Consider the following 15,227-nt stretch of genomic DNA (forward strand, 5'->3'; position numbering starts at 1 on the left):
GTGTGAGCTCAAACCAATCCTATTGGATGGTGGGCGTGCCATGGAAAAAAATACACTAAAGTTAAGGTTTGTCATTCTTCTTCTTTCATAGATTGTCAGTTCCTCTATTATAGAGAGGAATTGGTTCACATAGTTTCATCCAATCAATCAAGAGGAACAACCTTACCTCTAGGCAATCAAAAAAGTTAATGGTTGTATATAGTGCTTTATAGCTACATCATCAACACACCCCTAAGGATTGTCAAATCCTAACCTTGCATCCAGATGTTGATCCCAAAGATGCTATAAAAATCGATGAGGAGACACGGAAGGAATTGCTCGGGCTTGTGTTGCCTATGGTGACCCTGTACACTATTTAAGACTCAAACTTGAGCTCTAATTTTGATAGACCTATTAATTACATGTGCTGATTAGGGACAACCATACATTTTCTATGTTTTCATAATTTTATAGTTGAAACTTGGAGCCTTTGGCAAATTGATATTATTCTTATATGATATTTATTGCACATTGTCGATTCTCATAGGAAACTATCAATTCAACTCTAGTTTCAATGTATTAAACTTATGTAATATATATGCCAAGTGCTTTATCAAAGTTATGATATGAAGATTTGGAATTTCCTCTATATCTTTAAAAAAATCCTTAATTTTTAATAATTGTCCCGTGTCCTCTAAAATATGGCCTAAAAGGTGGCCGCGAAACATAAAATGTCATGGCGCCCCTTGACATCGTCATCCCCGAAACTTGGGTGAGCATAGGTTTGATCAGATCTTTAGGAGTTTTGCCTATTAATTTGAAGAAAATTTCTATCATATGTATTATTCAAATTTGTCTTGTTTGGCCAAATGCAAATTAAAACGCTAACAAGCAAAGAGAGGGTGCTTCTAACTTTTTGTTAGCTTCAAGAGATAGTTAGTCTTTTTGGATGAAGTGGTGATGTCGGTGGGAACATAATGTGTTGTCCAAATAGTAACTGCCATGCAATTACACATGTAGCAACCAAAAGACTTCAAGTGGCAGGGCACCTTATGTTGTTTTATTGCTTATGCTACCCACAAGCTTGACCTTCTTCTTGAAAACATGGAAACTAAGATGAATAAAGAACATAGTGGAAGATGTAAGCAATATCATTAAATACTATTACATCTTCCTACAAGTTCAAAATATCATGAGAAAGAACACTAATATCAAGGATTTCAAATAGTAGTCACGTGCTTTATCACTAATTTCATCAACCGTGTGATGTCCCCTTCTAATTTGCCTAGAAATTGCCCTAAAATCACAATTGCAACAAATTAGAGCTAGGGTTACCTCTTACTAACTAAATATCTCTTTAATGATGTACCCCAAGACTTGAATCCTCCACTCATAAATATATACAAATATGCACATATACATATACATATTTATTAAATTAGGGTTTAGCAAACCACATCATATTTATAGAATATCAATAATGCTACATAAACATTTTAAGGTTTGGAGGAAGAGAAATGTTGGATCTGCCTAAAGCCCTACCCCAAGTCCAAAGAAGGATGTCTACTACAGCCCTCCTACTTGGTGGCTTGTACTTATTTTCACCATATCGCCTCATCACCCAGAAAACGGATACTATAAAATAGTCAATATATCTTATACAGACTTAAGCACCATTCATTATATATATATATATATATATATATATATATATATATATATATATATATATATATATATATATATATATATATATATATAAACATATGTTTATTTAATAATCATGATGGACAACAATGTTTAGCCAATGTAACCCCAATTCTGAGGTACGTCGAGATGAGGGAACACTGGGACGAGTTTCTGGGATGGGGAGAAACTGGGCCTCATTTCCGGGACGACAGGGGGCGGCCAAGGGACGGCCAAGGGAGGACAAGGCAAGGAGGGGTGTTGTATACTATACATATAGAACTTGAAATGCTTGTTATTAAACAATGTTTCAGTAGGACATACCAAACTAAAATTCTTGAACATATCAAAACTGCAACATCAACTAGAACAATTGAACATTCAACATGGTAACATATCATATAACCAATAAAAACATTCAAAAAACAAAATTCAAATAGAAATCCAAGTACCCACTCCAGCGGAAGCATGGTTGTGGAATGGCGGAGGTGGGGCTACTTGGGTGCGCAAGTACCTGGTCTAGGGACGTCTTGGGGACGGGTAATTCAAGGTTTGGGAGGTGGGTGTGAGCCCCCGTGATACACTATGTTTAGCATAATAGATATACCAATGGATATGAGTTTGATGACAGCATCTGAGATGTTTAGAGTTCAATAGTAACTCGAGTTCTGGAACTGTTATTGATTTCCTCTTTAATTACTGCTCACTACTGTTGAAGCAATCTCTTTTTGTTATGTGATCTGATTGCTCCTTGTTGGATATCCAACTCTGTTATTCCTGATAAGGTGTTTTAACTAATGCTCGATGTATTTTCTGTTGGATGTATAGTGGTTTGATCTGAATCCCCTTCATTTTCTTATCAAAATTCCTCCTCCATCTGCTCAATGCCTAACTCTATTGTGTTTGTGCATTTGGACAATATATCATTGAATATTCAAGGCCATGCCCTTTTGAAAAAAGATACTTATTTTAGAGACACATCTTTGTGTTAATTGTTGCTTGAGCCGTAATAACATATACAATGCTTGATCACAACACTTGATAACAACTTATTTCCTTCGCAGATTGCACCACTGTATTTAGCAAATGCTTATTTTTCTCAAGTGCGCCTTTTCATTTATTGACACTCACAACTTTTCTTAAAGAATCGCTATTTAGTTTGTTATTGCTGCCAAGCATGTTAATCGTTTGGTATGTGATCACTGCAACAAGTATTATCATTTACGAATCACAACTACCCTACCATCATGCACTGAATCAGCCTGTGAGTAAATCATAATCTTTGCTTGCAGATTCACTACTGTCCAAGACAGTACAATGTAACAATCTTCTTCATAAGCTTGTTGTATGTATCTAATCTAATCAATTTCACTAATACCATCAATCCTTAATGGTAATACGTGTCTGCTTTGTTAGATTTGCTACTTTACTATTGAGGCAAAAACATCTGCCCACTCCTTTATTGAACTTAATACCTTTGTCTTGTTGACAGATGGATGTACTGCTGGAGAAATTGTGAAGTCTTATCCAAGACAATTTTCACCTAGGGTATAGACATAATCGATGTTGGGTCTGACATTATAGTGTGGACATGACAAACCACATTACCCGACACCAAGCACATGCTTAAAAGTGAAAGGTCACTGGAAAGTCCATACTGCAGCATCGTCAAAGCACAGTTGTGAAGAACATTTCTTATGATAGATTTGTGAAGGGCATGGTAAAGATCATCAAGTAATTTTTCAATCAAAATAAATTAATTTTTTTTTAAATTATATTTTACTTCTGCACCTGGGGTATCCCCATGAACCAGCCTAGTGCCCAGGCTGCCTTACCTCAGTCTTACTTACTGCCAAGTTGTGGTCAGGAAGGAGCAAGCTGGGGCAAGACTGGTCCCCTGGGAATAAGCCCAGTTGCTCACAAACCATGTTCATTAGGTGAAACCAAGCCTTGAAGTCGGACCTGAGACCAGTGGGGAGCAAACCCACGACCCATCCAAACTCTGCTACTCATGCCAGCTAAAAAGCATTATAATGTTATCATTACTACCCTACTATCATGCACCTGAATCAACTTGTGAATAAATCATTGTCTTTGCTTGCAGATTCATTAATGTCCAAGACAGTACAATGTAGCAATCTTCTTCATAAGCTTTCCGTATATATCTTATCACATCAATGATAATAATACCATTAATCACTTTCATTCATTCCATCGTTACACCACCCTAGGGGACAGGGGGACAAGTTTCCAGGATGGGGGGACAAGGGGACCTTAATTTGGGGACGGTAGGGGGACAGCAGGGGGATGGTGGCAGGGGACAGGACGGGTTGTATAAACTATACATATGGTGCTTAAAATGCTAGTTATGAAAAGATGTATTACAATATAAGGTATAAAGATGTAAACGAATAACTACTTGAACATTGCATTGAATTGGAATATCGTACATTGAACATAAATAGTCAAATCAGCAAATAGTCAACACTAGGATGTCCCCTGATCCTCGGCAAAAGTGGTGGTTTCTGGTGGTGTCACTAGGGACGGGGGAACAGAATCCCAAGTCCCCAATCCATTCATGTCGCCAGGACGTGGGGCAAAGAGGGGGGAGGACATGTACCCATGGTACTATGATTCATTCGTTAATGGTAATGAGTGTCTTCTTCATTAGATTTGCTGGTTTACTATTGAGGCAAGACTCTTTTACTGTTTATGCATCTGCCCACTCCTTGACCGAACTTAATAAAATAGTTACACAAGTACTCGTACCCATACCCCTTAAATGCATACCGGGTACTGCTACACATACCCAAGTACTCAGTGGAGAGCATCATAGATAAAAACCTTGATTTAAGATTTCTTATTTTTGTTTGCATATCAGTTTGCTGTTTATCAAGCTTAATTCAATATGTAATCAGTTTGAAACTTTGATACGATATTAAATAACAGTAAACTTTATCAATGTTCAAGTCAGAAGTTTATCATTTGCAATATGTCATTGTTATATGATTTATGATCTTCTTGTTCATGTTTACAGTTCACCTTCTCTGTTATGCTTCTAAACTTCTAGCATATAATATTATTAATTTATTACAATAATATTGCAAATCTGGAACTGAAAAAAATAGATTACATCTGCAAAATTTATCAATGTTCTTGTTTTAAAAATTCATTATCATGACTCTTATTTTCAGATCTTCTATAAAATATTAAATTATATTAAAAAAACTGATGTACCCAAGTAACCTAGTCCCCTCTTTTGGAAAATAGCCGTACCCATACTCGTAGTACCCAAGTACCCCCATGCCTATGCAACCTTGCTTAATACCTTTGTCTTGCTGTTGACAGATGGCTGTATTGTTTGGCAAAAGTGGTGGTTTCTGGTGGTGTCACTAGGGACGGGGGAACAGAATCCCAAGTCCCCAATCCATTCATGTCGCCAGGACGTGGGGCAAAGAGGGGGGAGGACATGTACCCATGGTACTATGATTCATTCGTTAATGGTAATGAGTGTCTTCTTCATTAGATTTGCTGGTTTACTATTGAGGCAAGACTCTTTTACTGTTTATGCATCTGCCCACTCCTTGACCGAACTTAATAAAATAGTTACACAAGTACTCGTACCCATACCCCTTAAATGCATACCGGGTACTGCTACACATACCCAAGTACTCAGTGGAGAGCATCATAGATAAAAACCTTGATTTAAGATTTCTTATTTTTGTTTGCATATCAGTTTGCTGTTTATCAAGCTTAATTCAATATGTAATCAGTTTGAAACTTTGATACGATATTAAATAACAGTAAACTTTATCAATGTTCAAGTCAGAAGTTTATCATTTGCAATATGTCATTGTTATATGATTTATGATCTTCTTGTTCATGTTTACAGTTCACCTTCTCTGTTATGCTTCTAAACTTCTAGCATATAATATTATTAATTTATTACAATAATATTGCAAATCTGGAACTGAAAAAAATAGATTACATCTGCAAAATTTATCAATGTTCTTGTTTTAAAAATTCATTATCATGACTCTTATTTTCAGATCTTCTATAAAATATTAAATTATATTAAAAAAACTGATGTACCCAAGTAACCTAGTCCCCTCTTTTGGAAAATAGCCGTACCCATACTCGTAGTACCCAAGTACCCCCATGCCTATGCAACCTTGCTTAATACCTTTGTCTTGCTGTTGACAGATGGCTGTATTGTTTGGAGAAATTGTGAAGTCTTATCCAAGACAATTTATGACTTAGGGTTTAAATTTAATCGATGCTGGGTGTGACATAATAATGGGGACATGACAAACCACACTACCCAACACCAACACATGCTTATGAGTGAAAGTTCACTGGGGAGTGCTTACTGCAGCAAAGCCAAATGACAGTTGAACATTTTTTATGATACATTTGTGAAGGGCATAGTAACACGGAGACGCGTCCCCCATCCCCCCTTTGGGATGCACCAGAGACTTGGGGACTTCATTCCCCCGTCCCCAGCGGAGACACTAGATTCTGCCACCTTTGCCAAGGATGGGGGTACGTCCCAATGTTCACTATTTGATTATTCAACTATTTATGTTCAATGTTCGATGGTCCCATTCAATGTAATGTTCAAGTATTTTCTCTTTTACATCGTTATATCTTATATTGCAATATCTTTTCATAACTAGCATTTTAAGTACCACATGTATACTATATACAACCCCGATGTCCCCCATCACCGTCCCCCTATTGTCCCCAAATTATGGTCCCTCTGGCCCCTCGTCCTAGAAATTTGTCCCCATGTTCTGATATTCCCCCATCCCCCAGGGCATTGTAATTATGGTGAAGGGCATGGAAAAGATCATTAAACTAAGTTTTCCATTGAAAAATTTTATAATATTTTACTTATGCACCGGGGGTATCCCCAGACCCAGCCTACCTTACCTTGGTCTTACTTACCACTAAGTTGGGGTCAGGAATGGCAGGCCAGGGCAAGACTAGTCCCCTGGGGATAAACATAGTTTCACAGAAACTACATTTATCAGGTGAAACCGAGCCTTGGAGACAAACATGAAACCAATGGGGAGCAAAACCATAACCCATCATACTCATGCCAGCTAAAAAAGCATGAAAATGATGTCATTACTACCCTACCATCATGCACCTGATTCAACTTGTGAATAGGTCATTGTCTTTGCTTGCAGATTCATTACTGTACAAGACAGTACAATGTAACAATCTTCTTCATAAGCTTGCTGTACATATTTAATCGCTTCAATGAGAACAATACCATCAATCTATTTCATTCATTCCTTAATGGAAATAAAAGTCTTCTTCATTAAATTTTCTGCTTACACATCTGCCCATTCCTTGATCAAATGTAATACCTTTGTCTTGCTGGTGATAGTTGACTGTACGGTTTGGAGAAACTGTAACGTCTTATCCAAGACAGTTTATCACCCAGGGTTTAGGCTTAATTGATGTTGGATCTGAAATTATAATGTTGATATGACAACCACATTACCCAACACCAATCACATGCTCATTGGAGAGTGCTTACCGCAACAAAGCCAAAGAAAAGTTGTGAAGAAAAATTTTTATGACACATTTGTGAAGGGCATGGAAAAGATCATTAAACTGACTTTTCTATCAAAAAAATTTAAATTTTAAAAAATCTATAATATTTTACTTTTGCACCAGGGGTATCCCCATGACCCAGTCTACTGCCCAGCCTACCTTACTTGAACTTACTGCCAAGTTGGGATCAGGAAGCGGTGAGTTGAGGCAAGACTACTCCCCTAAGAATAAACACAGTAACCCACAAACCATGTTCATTAGATGAAACTGAGTCCCAGATTCAAACCTAAGACCAATGGGAAGCAAACTCATGACACATCCAAACATTTTGCAAGGTAGAAATCAAGTCTGGTAATCCACTAGTATAGGATTTATTGCATTCAGAACATGATAACATGGTTGAGGCTCTTGTTAAGGTTGACACAAAAACACCATCTAATTCAAGAACACACACACCATGGCAACAAACTCTTATGAGTTTTTGTCCTGGAAGCCTAAAACTTATATTTATATTTTTTCTTTATATTGAAACTTGAAGTTTATATTATTATAATTGATGAGTAATCTAATAGTATCAGATCATGCACCTATGAATATTTTGATCTTATTAGCTAGATCTCTCAGATGGGGATTCTCTACTTTTCTACTGTGCAGTGGAGACTTTTTCTCAAATTGCACCACACGAAGAGCCATCGTGCATAATTATTTATCTATCAAAGAATTATTGATGATAAGCTATATCAGACTCATTGCTGTTCTGAAGTTAAAAACTTAAATCCCTAGCCCCTTGTTTTCTCTTATGGGTTCTTAATTGCATAAAATCCACTATAATTATATAGCATTATGTGCCTTCTTTGCTTGGATCCAATTTAGCTAGTTTGTTACCTCCATAAAGTTGAATATAAACATTTGCATTGCAGTTTTGTTAGAATTCATACCAATAACAGACTACTACCATTCCCAGCAAAAGAATTGGTAACAAAGTGCTACATACTTGGGTTCATTGAGTCATTGTTTTTCTCTTTGAAAGATGAAGCTATCTTTGGTCACCACATTCCATCTATCTTGAATCTTGATACATGACAAAGAGTTACTCAGAAATATTTTGGATAAAACCTAAAATAGAATACCTGCATTGCACTGACTTGGTGGTATGACACACAGGCATGATTTCCACTAGAGCCATCTCAGACAAAGTGGTTTACCAGATCGGTGGCCAGGTGTCTGTCTTATTCATTTGGCAGTCTTCTTGTTACTCAGTGCAATCGCCAACTGATGAATCTTATTGTTTTGTTATAAATATCATTGCACTGCTCTCTATCTGGCATTTCTGTAACCTTTTTTATTTTGGCTTTAATGATTTATACTAGTGTATCCACCCCTAATGTGAATTGGACCTAATCCAGAGACCTTTCCTGCTACTTTTCTCCACAACTTTTAGTTTCTGATCTACATCTCCAAAGCATTGAATTCAAGATTCGGGTTCTAAATTTCTCCAAAAGAAAATTGGGTTCGGTTCAGATTCATTTTGGGTTCATCCGTACAAGATTTTTTCCTAATATATTTATGCAGCAACAAATAAGATCATACACAAATGGAGGCAAGAAGTTTTTCTTTTCAATCACATATGCACCTTTTGGTCTTTCTAGTGGTCGCTTTTTGAGTTGGAAGGTCAAATAGACCTAAGTTGGCAAAAAATCTTTATAAAAAAGTCAATAAAAATGGCGTTTTCAGTCAAATTCGACCCAAATTTGTTTTGGGATCCTCTGTCCTAATCAAAAGTCTTCCAAATTCGTCCAAAATTCTTACAGGGTTCTTCTGAGAGAATTTTGAGCGAATTTATCTGACTGTGGCAGAATTTTGAGCAAATTCGAACCACATACAACTTGGCAGCGAACCAACTTTGAATTCCACCTTCCAGGAGCGAATCTGGTAACTTAGCTAAATACCATTCATCTTCTTCTTATCTTGGTGGTAAAGAGCTCTGGATGAGTTAGAGACTGATTTAGCTGTTTCATTGCAGTTATCTTCTTCTCACAAGGCCTCTTCAAAATTTATTTATTTCCGTACTGACCCTTGCTTGAGCCTTGGTTCTTTTTATGTTCTCAAAATGTTAATTCAATTTGGTATGCTGTCTTTACTTATTCTCTTGGTCAAGATTTCTTCCCTCTATTCATTCACTGCTTAGTCCCAATGCTGCCAAGGGGAGCAGCACTACTGCAAGGGCAAGTTGCCAAATCAGGAATGGGAACAGGTATGGGTACATGGGTACAAAATGCTTGTGTGGCAGATTTATTTTTTTGAGGTGTTGGGTACATTTTCAGTATTCCTACACACACACACACATAGATACTTATCTATACGTGTGTGTGTGTGTGTGTGTGTGTGTAGACATGCAGCTAAATAATAGAATTAAGTTTAGAATGACATATACCAATACATATGCTAAACAAAACCATTACAAATTTCAAATTTTTGAAACATATCATTCCAATTTAGATTCAGTTTTCAGTATCGAAAAGATCAAACTAGAATCTCATGATAGATAAGAGTTTGCTAATCAGCAGTGTAGGTCTAAAAATATCTAAAAGATCAAACTATAATCACTAAACATTTCGAAATTTAGAAACACAAATCCCAGATGTGTACCCATAGAAGATTCATTTCAGAATCCAAACATTTTGTACCCGGACTCGCCCGAAAAGTCTCACAATTCAGCAACTAAGCTGCCAGGTGACCATCTTTATGAAAGATCAACCAGACGAAAGGGATATGCTGAAAATCTAAGAGCTAGTTGCATTCAATTGCCTCAAATTCCAACTATCAATAGGGGATTTTCTATGTATATACTTATTACCCACACAGATCCATACATAGTTATGCACCCTAATTGCCTTGAATCCTGAGGTTGTGATGGATTCATCAATAGCATTTCTTATTGTCTGCAGAGAAAATCCCTGCAAAAATTAACAGGGAAGATGAGGTAGCCACAGTCAACCACTACTGCGCTGTGGAGATCATCTTTTGGACTCAAAGCAAGTGAGAACAGTTTCACGAATAATTCATGTTTCTTCATAAACCATGGACAAAAAAACTTGATCTTTTTCCTTCGATTGGACTGAAAGCAAGTGAGAAGGATTTCACAAATAATTCATGTTTCTTCACAAACTATGAGCATTGTAAAAAAGCTTGAACTTTTTCTTTCTGTAGGGAAAAAATTCAATTTGGTAGCATTTTGTCAACACTAAATTGTGAACAGGTCCTACTAGTCTTCAGTTATCTTTAATCAAAAGTCAAAGTGTTTTCAATGTCGGATAGGTTATCTTGAATCAACACATCAAAGCTTCTTAGGTTACAAACCAAAGCCTCTATTCCTTTTCATCCAAGAAAAAGTGTAACCTCGGCAGATTTTTTTTCAGAAGCAGCACCCATTCCCTTCTTTCGTTGGGAAGGAGAGACAGGATTTATTTTCTGAGCATATTGATGAAACAATTTTATCAAGTCCTCCCTAGGAATCAGGTTGTTTTCTTTGGTATAGTACTTCTGAAAATTGAAGTCAAGACGGTTTTGAAAGAATGCCATGAAGCTAAAGCGAAGATTTGATGTTTTCTATTCAGGCTAGGGAAATAGGGAGTTCCATTCTTCATCAGATCAAATTCCTGGTGTGAGAGGACAGCATATGTTCCTTAAAAATCTTTATTATAATCGAATGTTCAGCATAATTTGCTCATATCAACTTATGATTCAATACTTTAGGCCCAATCCTTGCTTAATGATTCATTTAACAACACATTCTAAGTCAACTCTAATCTGATTCCTGCAATCAATCAAATGCTAAAATTCTAATTCTTTGTCATGAAACTCTGAGCTGTAAGATCACTTTGCACTTAATAATGCACACAAGAATACAAGAAAACGATACAATAGAAAGATGCATAATTCAAGGAAAACTAGACCTAATTGCAAGAAATATGTAAAAATAACAACTATATTAATTCATCACCTGCATAGTGAGAGACTTAATTACTTCCTTGGCAGCTTTACATTTGGCACTTTCTTCTCCAGCTACTGCAATAGCCTCCTTGAGTTTCTTTGCACTATGTTCTAACTCCACTTCTTGTAGCTGAGCTTTGCGAGTTATGTTTTCCACCTAGAAATTTGAAGTTTTGGCAAGTCATCCTCTAGAATTACACAAAATTAAAAACTGAAGTAATTATAACAAAGACACGTGACCCTTGTATAAGCCTTACTCATTTTAAGAATTTATTAATGGAGTGTGTATTTTGCACTTAGAAAAAATATAGCTGTAAAGAATACATTATTTCCTACAGTAACTGGTTTAGTCAGATAAGATACAAAACCAAATCACCTGCAACCTCAGCTTAACAACTTCTTGTCTTAATGCATCACTTGTCCTTGTTGCATCATCAACATAAAGTTTAGGAGAAGTTAGCCCTGCAAGTGTTGGAATTGGTGTCGCAGAACGAGGTGGACTAGGACGTCTTGAAGTTGGTGATGTTGCCCGAGAAACAATTCTTGAACCAGGAACAGATGCAGAAAATGCTTTCTTTGATGACCCAAATACTGGATTCATGGATCTTTGAGGATTGCTGTTTCCGATCTGCAAATTGCCATTTGGCACTGGAGACACCCGGCTGCTATGCAATTCTAGTTTCCTACTTCTAGAGGAAGATCTACTTTCAGATTGTTTGAATGATTCCATGCTAGAGAACCTGGAAAATTGTAACTGAGTTTTAACATCCAACTTCTCATGTTTCTCTCCACTGTCATTGAAATTCTGATTAGCCCCTCCTCTTCTAGTCCCCAAACTCAGAGACATTGAACCAGATTCAATTGCCTTCTTCAACTTCATATAGCAATTATCACAAACACGATAAGGCTTATTAGGATTTGGAGCAAGAGAAGCCTTGAGTGACTTCTTAGAACTACATGCATGGCAAAAAACAAGTCCACAGTTATAGCAATTGTGACGTTTTCTTGTGAAGCCAAATGGAAGCCGGCAACCAGAACACATGGAGTGATCAGCACCTGATAACCACTTATGAAGGCAGATAGCTGCTGTAAAACTATAGCCACAAACAACACTTTTAACTTGCTTATCTTTCAATGCTTCTACAAGTGTGGGAGAATTCCTATCTTCGATATCACCATGACCTAAACGTCCATTTGCCCCCTTTCCCCAGGTGTACACTTCTGTTTTTGAGGTTAAAACTGCAACATGATATGCGCCACACGCTATATCCTCTACAAATGCATTACGAATCTTACCTTCCACACGTGTTGGAAGTTTCCCGTCAGCTTGAGGATTTCCTAACTGACCATAAACATTACTACCCATTGTATAAAGATGACCTGATGTCGTGAGGGCCACTGTAAGGCTATGCCCGCATGCTACTTGACGAAAATTTGGTTCAACAAGTGCAGCCACACAGGTTGGAACAAGTCTTGGCTCCCTATTGCCATGCCCAAGCCGCCCTTTATCCCCATCTCCCCAAGTAAATAGCTTACCAGATGAACAGTTGCTAGAGCTTGAAGAACCAGCCATTACTTCCACAACAGCGGCAGTATGCCATACTCCACAAGCTGCTCTGACAGTCCGTAATCCATTTAGAGATTCAACTTCTCGAGGTGAAGAAACACTCTTACGATCTCCATGACCCAAAACGCCAAATGTTCCATCCCCAAATGTAAATAATTGACCTGCCGAAGTTACTATAGCAGTGTGCCAAGGCCCACATGAAATTGAAGAGACATGTATTCCTTCCAAAGGACCATTTACCTTTTTCGGTACCCAGTGGCTCACTTCATTCCCATGTCCCAAAAGCCCAAAATTGTGTGTCCCATCACCCCATGTGTACAGATCTCCTGATAGAGAGACAGCGCATGTATGATATTCTCCACAAGCTACTAGTTCAATGTTTGTGTGGGCAAGAGCATCAACAAGTTTAGGCTGAGAAACATCTGCATCTACTCCATGGCCAAGTCGACCTCCTGACTCCTCGCCCCAACAAAAAACCTCCCCTTGTTTTGTAACAAGAGCAGAATGCCTACCACCACAAGCAATATTGTGAACATCAAGCACCACTGCTGACTCTAAGGCTTTCGGTAAAAGTGCATCCATTTTTGGATCTGCGATATTTCCAACTCTATGCAAACCACCTCCCAGAACTCCATCCCCGGCACCTTCTCCCCATATAAAGACATCTCCCAATGCATCACCATCATCTTGACCTGACCCTTGGCTTGATGAACTTACAGCACTGGAGAGACTAATCCTAAAACCATCCATCACCGCATTTCTTGTATGTCCATTGGTGCTGTCTGATCCTCCCTCTGAGGACATTGAATTAAGAGATGTAGAACCACCAACAGAGTCTGACTGAAAGAAACCTTTTGGAGGTACAGTATATAATATTCCATCAGAAAAGACTTTTTCTAAACCATGTCGAGAAGGACTCCCATATGGACTTGGACTCCTATTTGTATCTCCACCATCCTGAATTGACAAAACAAAGAAATGTGACCCCAACAGGTAACCTGAGAAAACATTTTGATCAACAATGAATACCTGATTTAAACAATGTATCCACAGACACACTTCTTTGGCAGTAAATTTTTGCTGTATCAAACTTGGAAATAAATGACCAAAATTTCAAAATCCAAACTGGTTGAGTCAGACCTTCTGCATACTATCTGTACTACCAAAGGGGGAGCTAAGAGGGGAGTTCCTTCGAGTGTAAGTACTGGGGCTGTTTGCATCAGATGATGCCGCCCCATCACTTTTTGAGTCTGTTTTCCATTTCCTATGGTGGCCACGTGAAATCAGTGCTTTCAGGCCAACAAACCAAACTTCCGCTTCTTCTTTATCCTTGCATATCTGCAAATATGAAATAATCAAATGCTCAGTTGTTTTGAAATAATTGCCCTTCTATAATGTAGATTTGGAAAGGTGAGGAAAAAGCATAAATTGTAAAGGCATTTTCAATTTAGGTTAAAGAAGCATTCCTAGAACTTTGGAAATGTATTTGAAAACACAATGTCATGGTAACACTTCGGAACCAATAAACATAAAGTGGTGCTGAGACACAAACAGCTCCTTACCAAATCAAGAGATCTGTTGTTGTATATTAGTGAAAATGATTGATACTCCTTTTCAGGCCGTGGATACCTATGGAAAATTGCCTGCAAAACACAGAAAAGCACAGTTGGGCATATTAGTATTTCAAATATTTTCTTATGGCAGAAAAACCTTTCAAAACAAATAAACAAACATATTGATATTGGTATCTCTCTACCAGTGCAATGAACAACTAGGTGCACTAGTGTGTGTATTACACATCTCTCTCTCTCTCACACACACACACAAAAACACAGACACGTACATCCAAATCATTGATGCATGATGGAGCAAATTTGAGCTAATACAATTTACACATCATTGTAGGTGGCCTTAGGGCCAACAACATACAACAAAAAGTAAAGTTAAGATTACACAAGCCCTGCATCCACCTTTTAAGATTGATCTGTGTACTTTTCAAGCAGAATTCTGCTACTCGTACTTCATTATTGCAACTCCAGAAAGCAAAAGAAATCTTAAAGACTGAGGAACATATTTTTGGGGACATGCTTTGGCCAAGAAACCTGTTAGGTAGGGTTATAATAGAATATAGAAGAAATCAAGCTTCCCTCATTGCAATAGTTATTCGACTGTTTTTAGTATCCTAGGTTCTTGCTATTTTTAGCTCATTATTTTAGAGTCTTAATTAATGGTCATTTAGGTTGTCTTAATTAGTTTATTATAGTCATCGATATTTTGATGAATTTGCTTTTTGATTTTTTGCTAAAAGCTTTCATAAACTCTATAAATTTGGGTATTTTACATAGTTACACCGCCCTGAGGGAAGGGGGGATGGCAGAACTGGGAGGCAAGTTTCTGGTACAGGGGGACAGAGGGATCTTAATTTGGGGACGACGGG

The 15,227-nt window shown here is 37.5% G+C and overlaps 1 protein-coding gene across 1 annotated transcript in view; it reads right to left on the minus strand.

Annotated features, from left to right (window-relative positions):
- Positions 1–15,227, minus strand: part of LOC149535177 (PH, RCC1 and FYVE domains-containing protein 1-like) — a 117,892-nt gene that overhangs the window by 50,361 nt on the left and 52,304 nt on the right. Inside the window, exons 5-8 of the mRNA XM_089807319.1 lie at positions 14,353–14,433; positions 13,931–14,128; positions 11,600–13,747; positions 11,234–11,380 (exon numbers count right to left, since the gene is read on the minus strand). Of these exons, the coding sequence (XP_089663445.1) occupies positions 11,234–11,380; positions 11,600–13,747; positions 13,931–14,128; positions 14,353–14,433 (2,574 nt within the window). The remainder of the gene's footprint in view (positions 1–11,233; positions 11,381–11,599; positions 13,748–13,930; positions 14,129–14,352; positions 14,434–15,227) is intronic.

Source organism: Cupressus sempervirens, chromosome 10 (assembly GCF_028749045.1).
Source record: "Cupressus sempervirens isolate cs-2001-9-10 chromosome 10, ASM2874904v1, whole genome shotgun sequence".
NCBI lineage: Eukaryota > Viridiplantae > Streptophyta > Pinopsida > Cupressales > Cupressaceae > Cupressus > Cupressus sempervirens.